General features: G+C 47.2%; 1 protein-coding gene across 3 annotated transcripts in view; it reads left to right on the top strand.

Annotated features, from left to right (window-relative positions):
• The window catches only part of cd99l2 (CD99 molecule-like 2), a 154,502-nt gene that overhangs the window by 128,117 nt on the left and 7,320 nt on the right, over window positions 1-19,065 (top strand). The window contains exons 4-11 of one of the 3 annotated variants that reach the window (XM_055644030.1): window positions 297-392; window positions 3,514-3,600; window positions 4,180-4,257; window positions 4,811-4,855; window positions 9,776-9,853; window positions 11,866-11,898; window positions 13,824-13,940; window positions 18,122-18,187. In XM_055644030.1, the coding sequence (XP_055500005.1) occupies window positions 297-392; window positions 3,514-3,600; window positions 4,180-4,257; window positions 4,811-4,855; window positions 9,776-9,853; window positions 11,866-11,898; window positions 13,824-13,940; window positions 18,122-18,187 (600 nt within the window). Of the gene's footprint in view, window positions 1-296; window positions 393-3,513; window positions 3,601-4,173; window positions 4,258-4,810; window positions 4,856-9,775; window positions 9,854-11,865; window positions 11,899-13,823; window positions 13,941-18,121; window positions 18,188-19,065 lie in introns of all 3 variants that reach the window. The other 2 variants (XM_055644029.1, XM_055644031.1) reach the window with 2 other exon arrangements.

Raw genomic sequence — 19,065 nt, forward strand, 5'->3', positions numbered from 1 at the left:
GTCCTCTTCTTGCCCTTTAAGTTCCTCTGCTAATGCCATTTTTATATAAATCAGCCCCATTTTGTGTTCGATAATGCACGTATGAAGCACATAGATTCATTGGAGCATTCCTGACATACTTGACGTAAGAACATTCTCGGCTACGATGACATTACATACATTGTAACGTTCCATTACTTTCACATAGTAAACAACCACTTCCTACTGATTGGAAAATCTTGAAGGTGGTTTTATTTTAACGAGTTCACACTTTTGCATTTCCAGTTTAATTCGACTGTTGCATTTATATCTTCCAGGGGAATTTGACTTGGCAGATTATTTTGACTTTGACACCCCCTCGGACAAGCAAACAACCACCAAATCTCCCAAGAGGACACCTACCAAAGACAACGGTAAGTTAGTCAATCTAACCGGTCGGTAATAGGTTGATTTTCTAAAAAAATCCTGGGAAAAGGATGTTATGCGGGGCAATGTTCCAGTTCCTTCCCTCTCTCACCTTTCCAATTCCAAAATCTCGGAGAAATCCTTTACGTAGAAGAAACAATGAGAGAAGATACAAAGTGCAGGGATATGGGTAGAACATGGGTTTCAGGTCAAGACCCTTCTTCGGACCCTGAAGAACGTCGCCTCTCCATGTTCTACAGAGACACTGCCTGACCCGCTGAGTTACTCCAGCACTTTGTGGGGTTTTTTTTTGCCCTTCATGTGGAGTTTTGAACATAATAACATATTTCAGGAGCTGTAACAAATAAATTTGACACCAAACCACAGACTGAGATATTGGCACAGATCCAATTGACAAAGGCTGGTCAAAGATGGGTTGTCACTAAAGAAGGGAGGGGAGTGCAGGGGGATTTTGCCAGGTCAATGCATGGTCCTTCCACTGGAAGGCGTGGTTGCAAAGTGGAATCTGGGAATTATTTGGTGCTGGGGGCATCGAGAGGTGTGATTGTGAGGCACAGCGATGTTAGAGAGGAAATGCCTGAGGTTGTGTTCAAGGAGAAGGGGCAGGATGGCATTAGAATGGATGTGGAGAGGATGTTTTCACTATTGAGAGAGTCTTGGACCAGAGGCCATAGCCTCAAAATAAATGGATGTACCTTTAGAAAGGAGATGAGGAGAAAAAGCTACTAATTTCATCGCAACATGGGAGGAGGCCATCATGTTTATGCTGGCTCTCATTGCAATTCCATCAGTCACATTCTCCCTCATATTTTCCTGCAACCTATTCTCCCCATATCCCCCCAATCATTTTCCCTCCGACCTTTCAACTCTCTTCTCCCTTTTCCCTTAAACTTTCTATTCCCAATAGCTCCCACTTCCGCTGAAGGTCATTGATCTGACACGTTAACTGTGTTTGCCTCTCTCTGAACCAACAAATGCTGCCCGGCCTGCTGAGTATTTGGAGCATTGTCTGATTGTTGTCTATTCAAGTTAGAACTTCAACTTGTTTTTGAGGGTAAAGAAATGCTTGTGAGGCTTGTGAAAGTATCTTTCAAAGTTCTGCACTGACATCTGTTGGCGGAAACAATAAACGACCATGTGTCGAGAAGTTAGAAAAAAATACTGGAGAAACTCAGTGGGTGAGGCAGCATCTATGGAGCGAAGGAAATAGGCGACGCCTATTTCCTTTGCTCCATAGATGCTGCCTCACCCACTGCGTTTCTCCAGAGTTTTGGTCTGCCTTCGATTTTCCAGCATCTGCAGTTCCTTTTTAAACGTGAAGATAAGTAATTACTTACCTTCTTCCTATTCGAACTGCTCAGGAGCTAAATAGGCCCGGGAATGGGAACTTAACTATCTGTGAACACTATCTCCTTCCCTCGGTAGTTTATCACCAGGAGACACAAGAGGCTGCCGATGCTGGAATCTGGAGCAAAAGACACTGTCGGAGGTCCTCAGTGGGTCGGGCAGCATCTGTGGAGAGAGATGCAACGGAGATGCGAGGGGGAAGAGTTTAACGGAGAGGTTTTATACGAATAGTGCAGCCAGATGTTCACTATTACATGGCACAGTACTTCTCTGCTTTTGTGTCGCATTCCATTAACGCTAATGCTGTAACTATTGCCATGTCATATACCTGGCCTTAAACCCATGGCCAAGCCTGGCACAACTGGCCTAAGTCTGTTTATAAAGTCTTCGATGTTGTTGTGGCAAAGTCCAATACAGCAACACTGCACAGCTGGATAAGGTGTAGAAGATTAAATCCCATCAAATATCTAATCACATCAGAAAGTCAATGTCAAAACCACCCTAGACCCACATACGTTGATGAAACAATGAAAATTAAGTTCTTAACTTTAAGTGATTCCAGCAGTTTGAAGTCAAATCCATCTCTAAGGTACTGAAGCCATCTCCAAAAGTATTAATTTGTTGGTTAAAAAATTCAAGGAGCTCTCTTGAGCACATAGGGCGGCACAGTGGCTCAGCTTTCATAGCAAGAGGATTTGAGTATAGGAGCAGGGAGGTTCTACTGCAGTTGTACAGGGTCTTGGTGAGACCACACCTGGAGTATTGTGTACAGTTTTGGTCTCCAAATCTGAGGAAGGACATTATTGCCATAGAGGGAGTGCAGAGAAGGTTCACCAGACTGATTCCTGGGATGTCAGGACTGTCTTATGAAGAAAGACTGGATAGACTTGGTTTATACTCTCTAGAATTTAGGAGATTGAGAGGGGATCTTATAGAAACTTACAAAATTCTTAAGGGGTTGGACAGGCTAGATGCAGGAAGATTGTTCCCGATGTTGGGGAAGTCCAGGACAAGGGGTCACAGCTTAAGGATAAGGGGGAAATCCTTTAAAACCGAGATGAGAAGAACTTTTTTCACACAGAGAGTGGTGAATCTCTGGAACTCTCTGCCACAGAGGGTAGTTGAGGCCAGTTCATTGGCTATATTTAAGAGGGAGTTAGATGTGGCCCTTGTGGCTAAGGGGATCAGGGGGTATGGAGAGAAGGCAGGTACGGGATACTGAGTTGGATGATCAGCCATGATCATATTGAATGGCGGTGCAGGCTCGAAGGGCCGAATGGCCTACTCCTGCACCTAATTTCTATGTTTCTAGCTGTTTCACAGTGGCAGAGTCTCGCGTTCGATCCTGACCTTGGGTTCTGTCTGTCCCGGAGTTTGCACCTTCTCCCCGTGACCACGTGTTTTCATTCCGGTGCTCCTGTGTCCTCCCACATCCCAAAGACGTGCGGGTTTGTAGGATAAGTGGCCTCTCTAAAATTGCCCCTGGATGTAGGGAGTGGATGAGGAAGTCGTGTGAACGGGTGATCGATGGTCAGCGTGGACTTGGTGGGCCGAAGGGCCTGATCCCCTGCTGTATCTCTAAACTAAAGCTTTCTGTAAGAGGTAAAAGGCTGATGGACTGAGATGATTCATTGCTTCTGCTGGATGCCACCACACTTTTCCTGACATTCCCAGCATTTCTTCTTGAAAATGTCGGCATGCATCTTTGATTCCAAGGCTTTCCTTCATCCTGCGTAAATTTATTTCAATCTGTTTCTGTAGATGATCTGTTGGGTTTTCTTCTAACGACCAAATCTCCTAGCAGAACCACAAAAGCACCGGGAACCACCAAAAAGGCACCAAAGAAGAGTAAGTCGCTTTTGCCTATTGCTTATCGTTAGATGGTAAAATAGATAGTCTTGGTATTTCAGAGGGCTGTGATCAATCCCTCCATTCCATGGCACTCTGTAGCTCACCTCTGGCCCCACACACTCTCAGACATTCAATTTTGTGCATTGTTTATTACTGCCCATGAATTTTGAAATTGAAATTTGCACAATCCCTGAAAGTCTGAAGAAGGATCTCGACCCGAAACGTCACCCATTCCTTCGCTCCATAGAGGCTGCCTCACCCGCTGAGTTTCTCCAGCCTCCAGTCTCTTGTTCTTTCCTCCAATGCCTTTGCTGTTCCCTCTTGGGAACATTCTTCACTTTGTTCATTTTTTGCCATCACACACATATGTCGGAGCATTTTCACCGCGAAGATGTTCGGTCTCTTGTCTCCCGTTATCTCTTTACTGCTGGAACTTTGAAAGCTTTTCCTCCTGCTTCACAAATTCACTTATTTCAACCCCCTACTCCCCCCCCCCCCCCCCCCCCCCCCCCCCCCCCCCCCCCTCTTCTACTTGGATTGTGTTTGAATGGATTTCCTTTGCAACCTCAGACACAGATTCTGGCTCTGATTTTGACCTGGCTGACGCCCTCGATGACAACAATGACAATAGGAAAAGAAATCACGGCAACCCAGGTAAGACCGACAGCTGAGAAGTGTTTGTATCTGAGACCAAACTCGACTTGGGACCATGTACCTGGTTGAAAGTTAACTGGCTATTTTAAGCCTTAAAACAAAAGTAAGACCAGGGGAAAGAAACACAAAATGGTAACCACGTTCTATTTCTTGCATACAAGTGAAGTGTTAGCTTTTCGCAATTGATAAATTAGTTACTTTAAACTGAGATGAAATGAGAAATAATTCAACGTGATTCTAATGAAATCTCACGTGAAAATTCAATAGAAGGAAATGTTCCTGGTTACTAAGAGCTGGAACGCCGTTCCGAGTGCTGTATTCTGATGGCCATTAAAACTGAGATGAAGTCAGCAAATATTTTCTTTCAAACCAAACAGACACATTCAGCACTAAACAGTGGGATTGTGTGGATGTCCCCCTTGGGGAATGGCCTGTGTTTCCTGGTGTAAGGTTGGCAAATGTTGCAGGTGGATCCTGGTGGAGTTATCAGAGAACCTGGATCAGACATTTACGTTCCACCATTTTCAGCTAAAGAGTTTCTATCTGTTAACAGATCGTCCTTCCGCTCCAAGATCCAACGGAAATAAACCTAAAGAAGGTAATCAAAGAGCTGTTGAGGTGGCTGTCACAATTTGGGCAATCAGGTGTATGTAAAACACAGCAAAGAGAAAGCTCAGCCCCTGACACGGTGCCCTGAATCAGAGTTTTGACCCAACCAACAGGGTTTCTCTATAAAAGGACAGTACAGTGGAGCTACTGCCTTACAGCGCCAGAGACTCTTGTTTGATCCTGACTATGGGTGCTGTATGTGTGCAGTTTGCACATTCTCTCTGAGACTGGGTGAGTTTCCTCCAGGTGCTCCGGTTTCCTCCCACACTCCAAAGACGTACAGGTTTGTAGATTAATTGGCTTCAGTAAAATTGTAAATTGTCCCTCGTGTGTAGGATAGTGCTGGCTGACGGGGTGATCAGTGGTCGGTGTTGACTCGGAGGCTGTTTCAGCACTGTATCTCTAAAGTCTAAAGTCTAAAAGATACTTATAATGAACACACACTAATGCAACATATGAATCATACAGTCCTTCCAAAATCTAGCCCCATTTGCGAGGGTCTCGGCATAAATGGTCAACGATTCCTCTTCCCTCACAGATGCTGAATTTAGTTTAGTTTATCTTAGAGATACAGCGAGGAAACAGCCCTTCAGCCCACCGAGTCTGTGCTGACCAACGATCATCCCGTACGATAGTTCTATCCCACACCCTCGGGGCAATTTACAGAAGCCAATTAACCTACAAACCTGCACATCTTTGGAAGGAGGAAACCGGAGCACCCGGAGAAAACCCATGCGGTCACAGGGAGAACCTCCAATCTCCATACAGACAGTACCTATAGTCAGGATCATACCCAGGTCTCTGGTGCTGTGAGGCAGCAATTCTACTGCAGCGCCACTGTGTCATGTCATTGCCAATCCACAATGCCGTTACTCGGATTTCTCCAGCAGTTTAGCATGGAACATAGAACTGTACAGCACAGGAACAGGCCCTTTGGCCCAGAATGTCTGTGCTGTACATGATGCCAAGGCCAACTCTTATCTGCCTGCACGTGATCCATATCCCTCCATTCCCTGCATAGGCATGTGCCTATCCAGAAGTCTCTTAAAAGTCACTATCGTATCTGCCTCCAACACCACCACCAGCGGTGCGTACTAAGGCACCCCACACGTCTCCTTTAAACTTTGCCCAAGTCACCTTTAAAACTATGCCCTCTAGTATTTGATATTTTCATCGTGGAAAATAGGTTCACCATAATCTATGCCTCATAATTTTATATGATCTCCCCACAATGGCCGGCATTTCAGATAAAAACATTCCAAGTCTGTCCAAACTCTCCTCGTAGATAATATTTTCATGGTGGACATTGACTTGATTAGTACGGGTGTCAAGGATTATGGGGAGAAGGCAGGTGAATGGGGTTGAGAGGGAAAGATAGATCAGCCATGATTGAATGGCGGAGTAGGCTTGATGGGCCGAATGGCCTAATTCTGCTCCCAAGACATGATTTATGGCCCCCTAATCCTGGCATAATTCTGGTAAACCTCCTGTGCACCCATTACAAAGCTGCCACGTCGTTCCTGTATCGGGGTGACCAGAACGGCAAGCAATACTCGAAATGTGGCCAAACCCAAGTCCTATAAAGCTGCATTAGGCTTTATAGATTCCGGAATCTGTTGTCTCTTGTGTCACTAAATGCGTGCTCAACCTAACTCTGATTCAGCTGCATTGTGCTTCCCGATGTTGTCCTGACTCATCCTTCCCGGGATTCCCTGAATGACCCAATATACGTCACAGCCACCTAGACAGTGCCCTCTGCGTTCTGACTTTGCAATTATCTTCACAGATGTGCTTTATCCTCTGCAACCAATGTGTGGCCATTGAAAGCATCCTCCTCTCTGGTTCTCCAAATATTCCGTTTATTCTCTGCAGCGTTCACAAAAAAAATATTTAATAGCATGACGGTGCTCTTCTACCAGAATCTTTCTCTCCCCGGCAAGTTGATGCTTTCTGCACATGAAATGGAGACTGATGCATGGCTAATGTGTTCTGTCTCTAACTAATAATTATCCTGTTCTCAGCTGCAATCAACATCTGCAAATGTTTATTGTCTCATGTCTCTCCTTTTTAAATTGTTGTTTGCATGGTATTCAATGTTTAACAATTGAGAAAAGGCTATGATTTATTTAACTTGGTTTTAATTCACAAACAGTGAAACAATGACTGGTTTGAAGTTGACATTTTTTACTTATATCATTGAAACAGACTTCCTCGAATATAATTTTTGCCCGCAAAATATCACTCCATACTTATTATCACAACTGCAGGCGGTGGAAATTTATTGAGGTTCGGATAGTGATGGCAAAGAAAGATTATTCTTGGAGGGGGCTGGTAGATTGCAATTTGATTTGAACTCTCAAAAAGCAAGTGAATCTTGGTCAGCAGATTCTATATAGATATCATAGTGTGGAAACAAGGAACTGCAGATGCTGGTTTCCAAAAGAGGACATGCTGGAATAACTCAGCCGGTCAGGCAGCATCTCTGAAGGTATTGGAGGGAACCGCAGATGCTGTTTTATAATGAAGAAAGACACAAAGTGCTGGAGTAACTCAGCAGGTCAGACAGGATCTCGGATTAAATGGATAGGTGGCGTTTCAGGTCCGGACTCTTCTACAGACTGAACTTGGGGTTTGGGGTGGGGGGGGTGGCAACAGATGACCTCAGGCAGGGTGATTCCTTGATAGGTCAATTGTTGAGAAAGTGTGATCAAGAGTGATACAATGTTATGAACAGTGGAACTGGTTAAACGACTAGGGCAAGGGAGGGGAGGGAGGAGTAGACTTAATATTAGAGAATTCAACATTCATACCATTGGGCTGTAAGCTACCCAAGTGAAATACGAGGTGCTGTATCACCCTCATCATCTTTGGCGGTCACTCGAAACGTTTATGACTGTCCTCTCCTCTCCATAGGGTCGTCTACATGTGGGTCTGCAGATGCCTGTAGAGGCTGATCCGCGATCCACACACCTTGGTGCAACGTGGGCAGTGGAGACTGGCGGTGGTTGGTAGTTGTTGAGCCCCCTTCTCTCTCTCCTTATGGTGCTGTCGCTTTGTCTGCAACATGGCGTAGCCCCGTTTCACGACATTCAGCTCCTTCCTGCATAGATTTCCACCAGCAGAGCCTGTTCAGTGCAATGTGCTCCCAGATGCTCTATGTGATGTGGAAAGTGCAATGTGCTCCCACATGCTCTATGTGATGTGGAAAGTGCAATGTGCTCCCAGATGCTCTATGTGATGTGGAATTTCTTCAAAGTGGTCTTGATGTTGAACCTGAAGCGTTTCTTTGGCCCGCCGGGGGCCTGCCGACCTTCCTTCAGTTGAGAGTACAGGATTTGTTTAGGGAGACGTGTGTTGGACATGTGGATGGCATGGCCAATCCATCGAAGTTGCTGTTGCATTATTGTGGTGGTGATTGATGCTGGTCATGTTGGCTTCCTCCAAAACGCTGATGTTGGTGCGTTTGTCTGTGTTTTCAGTAGGTAGAGACAGAGTGCAGGAGTATCTCAGCAGGTCAGGCAGTATCTATGGAGAAAAAGGGTAGATGACTTTTCGGGTCGAGGACCTTCTTCCGGTCAAAGAAGGGCCCCGATGCGAAACATCATCTATCCTTTTTCTCCAGACATTCTGCTTGACCTGTTGAGTTACTCCAGCACTTTGTGCCTTTCATTGGTATAAACCAGCATCTACAGTTCTTTGTTTCTACATCCTGTGTTTTCAGTACTGGGCTCCCCTTACGCATTCTTTGGGAAATGTGCCTGATTTAACACTGTGGACAATAGTTTTCATTCATTTTCATTCAACGAAACTCATTCCAGGGACATTGGTTCACTCCCATTCCTGTTTGGGTTGGATTCTGAGGGCTTCTCTCTATCCTGACCCCTCAAATTCTACCATCACCTCAGTGTGTGTTTGGAGTCATTTTTATGTGTGCTGCCTGAAATTTGCGTCTAACCTCAGACGTCAAATTCAAAAACTAACGAGAACGTAGTGAGTAAGATGGGAGTGGAAAGAAACTTGATTTGGATCCAGACTGGGTGTCTTTAGGCCAACTAATTTAAGCATCTCCACAGGAATAGGCCTTCACGCTGAGAAATCCTGTCTGTGTGCTTCCTGCGATATAATGGATGTTTCCTAACCTGCATTGACAAATGACATCAACTTGAAATGACGTGTGTGATAAGCCTCAAGTTTCCTGCCATTAGGTCGCGCTGTGAAGGTTGTGAAAATTGTTGAGTTATTTCAGCCGAACATTGATTTGGGGAATCGTTAAACCAGCCTGCAGCACAAGCCACGTCGTTTCGGGATTTTTCAGAGGTCGTCTTCACATGATTTTGCAATGAGGCAGCGAGCAAGCAATATCACCCCAAATTGCGTTGTGTCACATTATGTGAAGGATTTCATTGGCTTGCTTGTGAATTATCCAACTATCCCAATCATAACTAAAGCAATAGCTTGTCAGACAACCTGACGTGAACCACACATTGACAGCTGGTGTGCCTAAGCAGGATGTGGAGGGTGAACAGGGCCTGTTTTCAAAAGCGTTCCATGATTCCAAGACCATTATCTCTCGTCCTAATGAGCCCAAAGGTAGAACAGTCTTCTGATTGCCTCTCGCATGTCAACATTTTTCACCTTGGCTGGGAAGACCTGTAATAATATTTGGAATTAACAGGATATATAGGGGACATTTCTGGAATGTACAATGAGAACCCGGTCCTGCTAATGCAGATGATGTGATGTAAAACACACTCAGTCAGTGAGATGAGAAAACTCCCACTTGCTTCTGGCAGCTGAGAATGAACTCGTTACTTCGGCAGCAGAGGGAGGCTCTTAACTCTTGTGTTGCCACTTTCATTTAAATTGGTTCTGACCTGACACATTGATTCTCTCTCTGCCTTTTGTGCAGGAGGCTCTGACATTTCGGATAGCGATCTTGATGATATATTGGGTGGTGGTGACTACAAACCAGATGAGAGAAAGAAAGGTAAACTCCACGCGGTTGTCTTCTTTAAGTGTATTCAATACTTGAGTGTGCAAGCATGTTGGTTAGCAATGGAATGTTTGGTCTTTTTCTTCTAGCGTGTGGCGTGCTCAGCCTAAAGTTGTAGGACAACTTGTTCTATTTCATCTTATTTGATTGTGCACGCCAGGTTGATTGCATTCGTCGAAACAGGGCGGGCCACGTGAAGGTTGCAATCTCCCGCTCCTATGATCAAAAACAAAGAAATGTTTTAACATGGGACTGTTTCCTGATCCGCCACCTTTTAATGCTGAGCAGCACGGTGGCTCTGACTGTGTAGACACAAGGAACTGCAGTTGCTGGAGCCTTGAACAAAACACAAAGTGCTGGAGTAACAGCGGATCAGGCAGCATCTTGCTACTTAAGGGCCTGTCCCACTGTACGAGGTAATTCAAGAGCTCTCCCGAGTTTAAAAAAAAATCAAACTCGTGGTAAGTATGTAGAACGTACGTAGCGAGTACGTCGAAGCTCGTGGACGCCTCGTAGCGGCTCGTAACGCTAACGGCAGGTGCTCGGGAAACGCAGTTTTTTCAGCACTGTGAGAAATGTCCACGAGAGCCCCGAGTACCTATGAGCGGCTATTACCATAATTCTCCGAGTTCGAATCAGGGGAAACTCGGGAGAACTCTTGAATTACCTCATACAGTGGGACAAGCCCTTTACTCCAAAAGGAACCTGGGGGGCAACTTTATGCTTTACCTCTGACGGTGTAGAACTCCCTTAGTTCTATGTCGGCAGAGGGTCAAACCTGGGTATCTGTACTCTGATCCACGGGTTCAGCTTTGACCCTTGACATTGAGTAGAGGTGAGCAAACTGCCCCTAGAGCCACAGTGGTGGCCATTTCCCCACTGAATCCCACAATTCCTGCCCCATTTCATTCGTCTTGAGGGTCAATGTCACATGTGCAAACATGCATTGATTTTTTTTGCACCCAGCTCAGTATTGCCATACGTAAGTATGATCTCCGATTAGCAAATTGTTACAAAAATAGTCCACTGGGTTTCACTTTAGTTTATTGTCATGTGTACCGAGGTACAGTGAAAGGTTTTGGCTGCGTGCTAAGCAGACAGCGTGAAATAACCAAGCTGACCTCCCGGTGGCTCAGCACTTCAACTCCCCCTCCCACTCCGCCTCCGACCTCTCTGTCCTGGGTCTCCTCCATGGCCACAGCGAGCAGCACCGGAAATTGGAGGAACAGCACCTCATATTCCGTTTGGGGAGTCTGCACCCCGGGGGCATGAACATCGAATTCTCCCAATTTTGTTAGTCCTTGCTGTCTCCTCCCCTTCCTCAGCTCCCCTGCTGTCTCCTCCCACCCTCCAGCCTTCTGGCTACTCCTCCTTTTCCCTTTCTTGTCCCCACCCACCCCCACCCCCGATCAGTCTGAAGAAGGGTTTCGGCCCGAAACGTTGCCTATTTCCTTCGCTCCATAGATGCTGCTGCACCCGCTGAGTTTCTCCAGCCTTTTTGTGTAACCTTCGATTCTCCAGCATCTGCAGTTCCCTCTTAAACAGCGTGAAAGAGGCACCAGGTTTGGCGCCATTTCCAAAGTCCGGTCGGGTGCGTGGGCTCTAGGTCTTACGGAGCGGAGCCCGATCCAGGCGGGCCCCAGGATGCTGGGTTTCCAGCCATCGCTCTCTTCCCGATCCTCGTCCCGATCCTCGCCCCAATCCTCGCCCGACCACCTTAGTGACCGTGCGGCATCTCCTGCAGCCGACCATGAGGGTGCGTGAAGGCAAAACCCCAACTCATCTCCAACCGGCCTTGCTCCTCATGTCCACTGCCGTCAGCTCTCTCCTCTCTGGTCTCTGGTCTCTGGTCTTTGGGGGGGGGGGGGGGGGGGGGGGGGGGGGGGGGGGAGGGGGGGGGGGGGGGGGGGGGGGTGAGAGCATGGGCCGGCTTGGAGGCTCCCTGTACAGTCGGCAGCCCAGCCGGGTCTTCTGCAGTGAAAATAACTTCTTCTCTTGTATTCCAGATGACCCTCTGCCTCCTGATGACCAGAAAGACGGTAAGAGTTCTCATGCGGCCGTTGAACCTGTGAATTAGCTGCTACTAATTTGCCAGCCTGCCACAGCGCAGTTAACTAAACCTTAGAACCGTTCCACCCAACACCACGAGAAGTTGCAGAGAATCGTGGACCATCACACAAACCAACCCTTCAATTGACTCCATCCACACTGTGCAACCAAGATAGTTCGCAGTTCAAAGTGTGCTTGGTGTTTGTACTGTTCAATAGCCTCATGGATGATGGGAAGAAGCTGCTCCTGATCCAGAATGGAGCTCTAAAGTCAATAGGATGACGCATGCTAGAAAATGGGAATGGAAGACATTCCAGAGAAATGGAGCTGGGAAGCGATGACATGGATTTTCAATTCAATGCATTGATGGTTGATAGATGAGTTAGGAGAGGATCGGGACAATGTACTTCAGTACATGGGTGGCCGGGACTAGAGGGCCTGAGCTACAGAGAGAGGGCAGGGAGGCTAGGATTTTATTCCTTGGAGTGCAGAAGGATGAGGGGTGAGCTTGTCGAGGTGTATATGAGGGGAATAGACAGATTAGATACACGGAGTCATTTACCCGGAGTAAGGGAATCAAGAACCAGAGGACATAGGTTTAAGGTGAGAGGGAAATGAACCAGAGGGGTAACGTTTTCACCTGGAGCTTGGTGGTTATATGGACGGCACTGGTGGAGGGGGTAATTGGGGCAAGTGACGCAACAACATTCAAAAGTCATTTAGCCAGGTACGTGGAGAGAAAAGGTTTAGAGGGAAACAGGCCAAATGTGACAGATTGAGACAGACATAGAAGGGGCATCTAGGTCAGCATGGGCAAGTTGGGCCGAAGGGCCTGTTTCCATGCTGTATGACTCCATGGCCATATGTCAAAAGTAAATGCAGATACTGGAATCGTGCATAGACTACAAAGTACTGAAGTAACTCAGCAGGTCAGGCAGCATCTCTGGAGGACATGGAAAGGTGACAGTTTGGGTTGGGACCCTTCTTCAGACTGATTGTAATGGGGGAGAGAAGGCTGGAAAAGAGGTGGGGGCAGGACAAACCCGGCATATGATAGGGGAAGTCACCCCGAAAACATGGTGCCGAGGATGGGTGCAGCAGCCGATCTCAACCTCATTGGCACTTCCGCGGCCCATAGGCGGGTGGAATATGTCCCCTGTGGCCGGGGCTCTGGAACTCCAGCCCGGCCCCATAGCCGGATTTGTGGACCGGTATCCCGACTCCCTGGTGGCCTGGGCGGACCGTTCTGGTGCCGTTGGACCTCTAGTGGTGTAACACAATGGATAATCCTGAAAGACTCTGGAACCAAGGATGTCGGAATATGGGTGCTGGACCGGGACTGTGTTTTTGGAAAACACAGATTCAGATTCAGATTCAGATTCAATCTTTAGTCAAGTCAAGTCAAGTTTATTCGTCACATACACATACGAGATGTGCAGTGAAATTGTCATCGTGCAGTGTACAGTACAGAGACAACGAAATGCAGTTAGCATCTCACCCAGAAGAGCGAACATAGAATAATGGAACAGCAAAATATATATATGTACGTACATTAGGAGCAGTGCAGTTTTTCTGGGGGAAGGAGTGTCTGGGAGGGGGGGGGGGGGGGTGACTGGCAATCACCAAGGTGCAGAGTTAAGTTGTGTAACAGCCGCAGGGAAGAAGCTGTTCCTGAACCTGCTGGACCGGCAACGGAGAGACCCTCCCGAGCGGGTAAACAGTTCATGGTTGGGGTGAGAGCAGTCCTTGACGATGCTGAGCGCCCTCCGCAGACAACGCTTGCTCTGGACAGACTCAATGGAGGGGAGCGAGGAACCGGTGATGCATTGGGCAGTTTTCACCACACGTGACGTTAGCATCGTTACTCGTGTGTCGGGACGTTGATTCTCCTTCACTGTTTTCTTTCCTCTTGTAGTTGCTCTGCCTGATACAACAATCGCAGGGATTGTCAGTGCGGTGGCGGCAGCTTTGGTGGGTGCCATCTCCAGCTACATTGCCTATCAGAAGAAGCAACTGTGCTTTAAAATGCAAGGTATAGTAGATTCACAGTTACCCTATTTCCTGCTCCCAGTTGAGCAATGCTGATGTTTCAGCTGCTCAAGAACCTTTCCATCTACGTTAGTGCAGTTTAGCTTGCAGATACAGCCTGGAAACAGGCGCTTCAGCCCATCGAGTTCAGTGGTTTCAATAGAGCTTTATTGTCACTTGTGCAAACGCACGGTGAAATTCTTTCCTTACATACAGTCCAGTAGAGCATTGCCATACAATAGACAATAGGTGCAGCAGTAGGCCATTCGGCCCTTCGAGCCAGCACCGCCATTCAATGTGATCATGGCTGATCATCCCCAATCAGTACCCAGTTCCTGCCTTCTCCCCATGTCCCCCAACTCCGCTATCTTTAAGAGCCCTATCAAGCTCTCTCTTGAAAGTATCCAGAGAACCGGCCTCCACCGCCCTCTGAGGCAGAGAATTCCACAGACTCACCACTATCTGTGAGAAAAAGTGTTTCCGTTCTAAATGGCTTACCTTTTATTCTTAAACTGTGGCCCCCGGTTCTGGACTCCCCCAACATCCGCAAGTGTACAGAAATAGTCTACTGATCCCGTTCGCAGGCACCGCCAGGTTTTTGCCGGCATTTTCAAATTCCAGTGGCAAGCCCCATCCTGGCAAGCCCCAGGCTGCTGCGGGCTTCCAGCCATCGCCTTCCTTGGATGAGTGGATCGGCCTGTGAACTGGCATCCCTCTCCGCATTCATCCGCCTCTGTGTCCGGGGACGCCTCCCGCAGCCGACCTTGAAGGCCCAGTCGGCCAGACTGCGCGCTCCCTCTCCTCTCCGTCCACAACGACCATCGAGTCATGGACAATTTACAGAGGGCCAAGTAACCTACAAACCTGCACATCTTAGAAATGTGGGAGGAAACTGGAGCATCCGGAGGAAACGCAAACACCGCACAGACAGTTTAGGAACGAACCCGGGTCACTGGCGCTCTGAGGCATCAGCTCTTCCAGCTGCGCCGCTGTTTCATTTAACTATCGACACATAGAAAATAGGTGCAGGAGTCGGCAATTTGGCCCTTCCAGCCAACACCGCCATTCAATATAATCATGGCTGATCATTCAAAATCAGTACACCGTTCCTGCTTTCTCCCCATCCTTATACCTATAAAACTCTGATCTTGGATGTGGATGTGTGTGTGTGTGTGTGTATTTATTTGTTTGTGTGTGATCACATCTACTCGAAGAAACGATGCGCTAACGGTAACATTTTTACATATTCCGGTAGAGATTTATCCCGTGAAATCAAAAATTGCCTTATATGAAAATTTCATGCGTTATTTCTCGAGTTATTTATGATAAATGTTCACGAATCTCAAATAATTTAGAAAATAAACGAGATGGTCTCACTGATGACATCACAATGGACCAGACTGCGTGCCTCTGCTCGCGCTACGAGTGATGTTACCCCTGTTCTGTCTTCTGTACCTCTTGTCTTCTTAACTTTCACTTCCCGACCCTCCGCTGCTTTTGACCGTCCTCAGATCGCTCCGAGCCTCGCTCGGGTCCACACCAGTCGCTGCCTCGCTCGGGCCTGGCACCTGGTGGGGAGGCTGCCGCCCCACGCGATCTGCCGCCCGCTCCCCTCCTCTCTCTCTCGCCCCCCCCCCCCCACCCTATCTCCCCCCTCCTCTATCTCCCCCCCTCCTCTCTCTCTCTCCCCCTCTCTCCCTCTCCTCTCTCTCTCTCTCCCTCTCTCCTCTCTCCCCTCCCCTCTCTCTCTCTCCCCTCTCCCCCCCTCTCTCTCCCCCCTCTCTCTCTCTCTCTCCCCCCTCTCCTCTCTCCCTCTCTCTCTCTCTCTCTCTCTCTCTCTCTCCTCTCCTCTCTCCCTCTCTCTCTCCCCCCCTCCCTCCCTCTCTCTCTCTCCCCCCTCCTCTCTCTCTCTCTACGCCCCCTCCTCCAGCCTGTGCCCCTGGCACGTGTCTCCCCTCGTTTCCAGTCCCTGAGCATGTCCCCTGTCGCTGTGGAAGCCGTGCCCTATCCATGACCAGCCCAGGCAGGCAGGCAGGAAATCCATGGGCACAGAGTGACCATTGTCACCTCAGTCTGAATCCTCGCACACGGGCCCAGACCCTAGTGGCAATACAAACTCCGCACCCATCTGCCCATTGAAACGACCATTGACATAACTCTCTGTCCGAAGCAATTCACCCTCAGCTAGGGACTAGGCTCAGCATTGCAACCTTTATCAAAGAGAAAAGAGCCAAATTTGGATGATATCCAGATCCGTGTTATAGAATTGTACCGCACAAGAACAGGCCCTTTGGCCTCACAATGTCTGTGCCGAACTTGATGTTGTCACAGTCTGCCCTCTCCTCATTCTCATCCACTTCACCTCCCAGTACTTTTCCACCGGCCCCTCCTTCTCCTCACCTGCCTGCCTGCCACTCCCCTCTCATCAGCCCAACTCTCCTCACCTGTTGCACTCAGTTGCCTCTGATTAACCACCTATTAACCTGGTATATAGACTCTCCTCACCGTGCACATAGTGCCAGATTGTTCTCAGCATTCATGCAAGACTCTCCAGCGATTTCCCGACTGACTACACGGATTCGAACCTGCCTGCCCCTGACCATTCCGTCCTGTCGTCTTCCCGGATATCACCTCAGCCTTCTGTCCCCGACCATGGCCTTCGTCCCGTACCTCCTGGTTTCTGTCTGCCTCTGTCCTGGGCTGTTTGGTGAATCCCTGCAACGGCTCCTCGACTTCCTGCCTGGCTTCGACTCTCCTTTTGTCTGTCCCTCGCTGGTTTGTTTGCATCGTGTGTTGGATCTCCTGGTTACCGGACCTTCCGCTACCCCGACTACGTCTCCTGCCTGCCCCTCTTCGGAACCCTCGCTCAATCCTGAGCCTCTGTGTGAGTACGGTGTACCCATTCCTGTGTTTCTACTCTGTGCTGCTATTGGATCCAAGCTATACCCGTTACAGATGTCAAGACCAACTCTTATCTGCCAGCACAGGATTCATCTCCCTCCAATCCCTGCATATCCGCGTGTCGATCCTAAAGTCTCTTAAATGCCACCATCGTGTCTGCCTGCACCGTCACACCCGGCGGCACCTTCCACACTCGCAGCACCCTCTAAGGAAAATACTTGCCCCACACATCCCCTTTAAACTTTGCCCCTCTCACCTTAAAGCTGTGAACATAGAACAGCACAGCACAGCACTGGAACAGGCCCTTCTGCCCACAATCTCCATGCCGAACATGAAGCCGAGATAAAGGGAACTCATCTGCCTGCACATGATCCATATCGCTCCATTCATTGGATCTTTTTTTAAATTTTATTTCATTTTATTTTATATTTAATTCTTTATTTCGAACAGAATAAAAGAATAAAAAGCAAGTGTGAAACAGCGTACAAAAAAACAAAACAAGAATATTTATAAAGTGGCATAAACAATATCTATAAATAAATGAAATCGTATGTGTCTGAAAAGGAGCAGGAAGAAGCTAAAGCTTATTAAATCCCACCCCTTATTCAACTGCTTGTAATTATCATACACATTTAGCAGCTACTGGAAACATTTGTATAGTCTCCGAAAATGTCGGATGAATTTTGTTTGTTTGAATGGTTCAGGAATTGTATATATTTATCAATTGAATAAAGTCTATTTTGAAATTTAAAAAAAATAAAAAATATGTACACCAGCAGCTATATGTACACCAAATTATTTACATTTATACACTAATCAAATATTTACAAAGCCATACAAAAAAAGAGAGAAAAAAAAACTCTCATATACTATACAGTATCTTAGTCATATATACAACCCATCACCCTATAATCACCCTTCCCAATACAATCAGTATAACAAATATCCCAATCACCTATCCTCATCCCAATATCCTTTTTAAAAAGTGTTTATGTACATCTTTTTAAACTGAATTATGTTTGTGCTAAGATTTGTCTCCTGTTCCAGACCATTCCACAAATCATCCCACAGATTGCTATGCACATACTTTTAAGAGTTGTTCTGACATTGAGTTTTTAAAAATTATGTTCCCCTCTCAAATTATACCCACCCTGTCTTTCCATAAACAGTTTGTGTATATTTCTTGGAAGTAAATTATTTCTTGCTGATCTTCACTGATTCATTCAAAAATCATTGATATCTGAAGCTAAGATTTGTGTTGGTGTCTGCACCTTAACTCCGCAGGGACCCTCAATCAAGTTTACCTGAAAGGGGAAAATGTTGAAGCTGGGACTATGTCTGAGCCACAAGGTGAGTGCCTGTTTACTGCCTCTCCTGTAAAATACATCGCCAATATTTTCAAGCAACGGGAAACGCTGCATTTTTTCCACTTTTAGTTCCCTTCATTCCTGCTTTCTTTTCATTTTAATTTAAAGTAGATACAGCATAGCAACAGATACACCGAATCCACGCCGACCATCGATCACCCACCCACACTAGGTCTATGTTATTCGACACTTTCTCATCCACTATTTACACAATAGGGGCAATTTACAGAAGCCAATTAACCTACAAAAACCTGCACGTCTTTAGGATGTGGGAGGAAATTAGAGCTGCTGGAGGAAATCTACGCAGTGTCGTGAAGAACGTGCAAACTCCACACAGACAGCGGCCGAGATCAGGATCAAACCCGGGTCTCTGGCGCTATGAGGCAGCAGCTCTACCAGCTGCAACACTGCACTGCCCTTACTTTGGTTTTGTGCACCATAGAATCTCTCCTTAGACTTCCCTTGAGAATTTCATTGATGTCAATATGACTTCCTTGCTCCACATCACCACCAATAACTGGTATCTCAGTAACTCTGCTGGTGGGCAGCCGCCATCTTGGAGCACAATCTTGTGCCACTTACATGAAGGTAATGGAAACATATTGAATAAGGATCCACTGTCAGTAGCCTTGAAGAGGTTTGCAGCTCAACAAGGCATACGGCACAGAAACAGGCCCTTCTGCCCAACTTGTCCGTGCCACATCAAAGCTAGTCCCATTTGCTGATCCCTCGTATCCCCCGAAACCTTTTCTATTCAGACACCTGTCTAAGAGTCCTTTAGACTTTAGAGGTACAGCGCGGAAACAGGCCCTTCGGCCCACCGAGTCCGCGCCAACCAGCCATCTAGCACTCTAGGGATAA

Source organism: Leucoraja erinacea, chromosome 12, assembly GCF_028641065.1.
Source record: "Leucoraja erinacea ecotype New England chromosome 12, Leri_hhj_1, whole genome shotgun sequence".
In the NCBI taxonomy this organism is placed as follows: Eukaryota; Metazoa; Chordata; class Chondrichthyes; order Rajiformes; family Rajidae; genus Leucoraja; species Leucoraja erinaceus.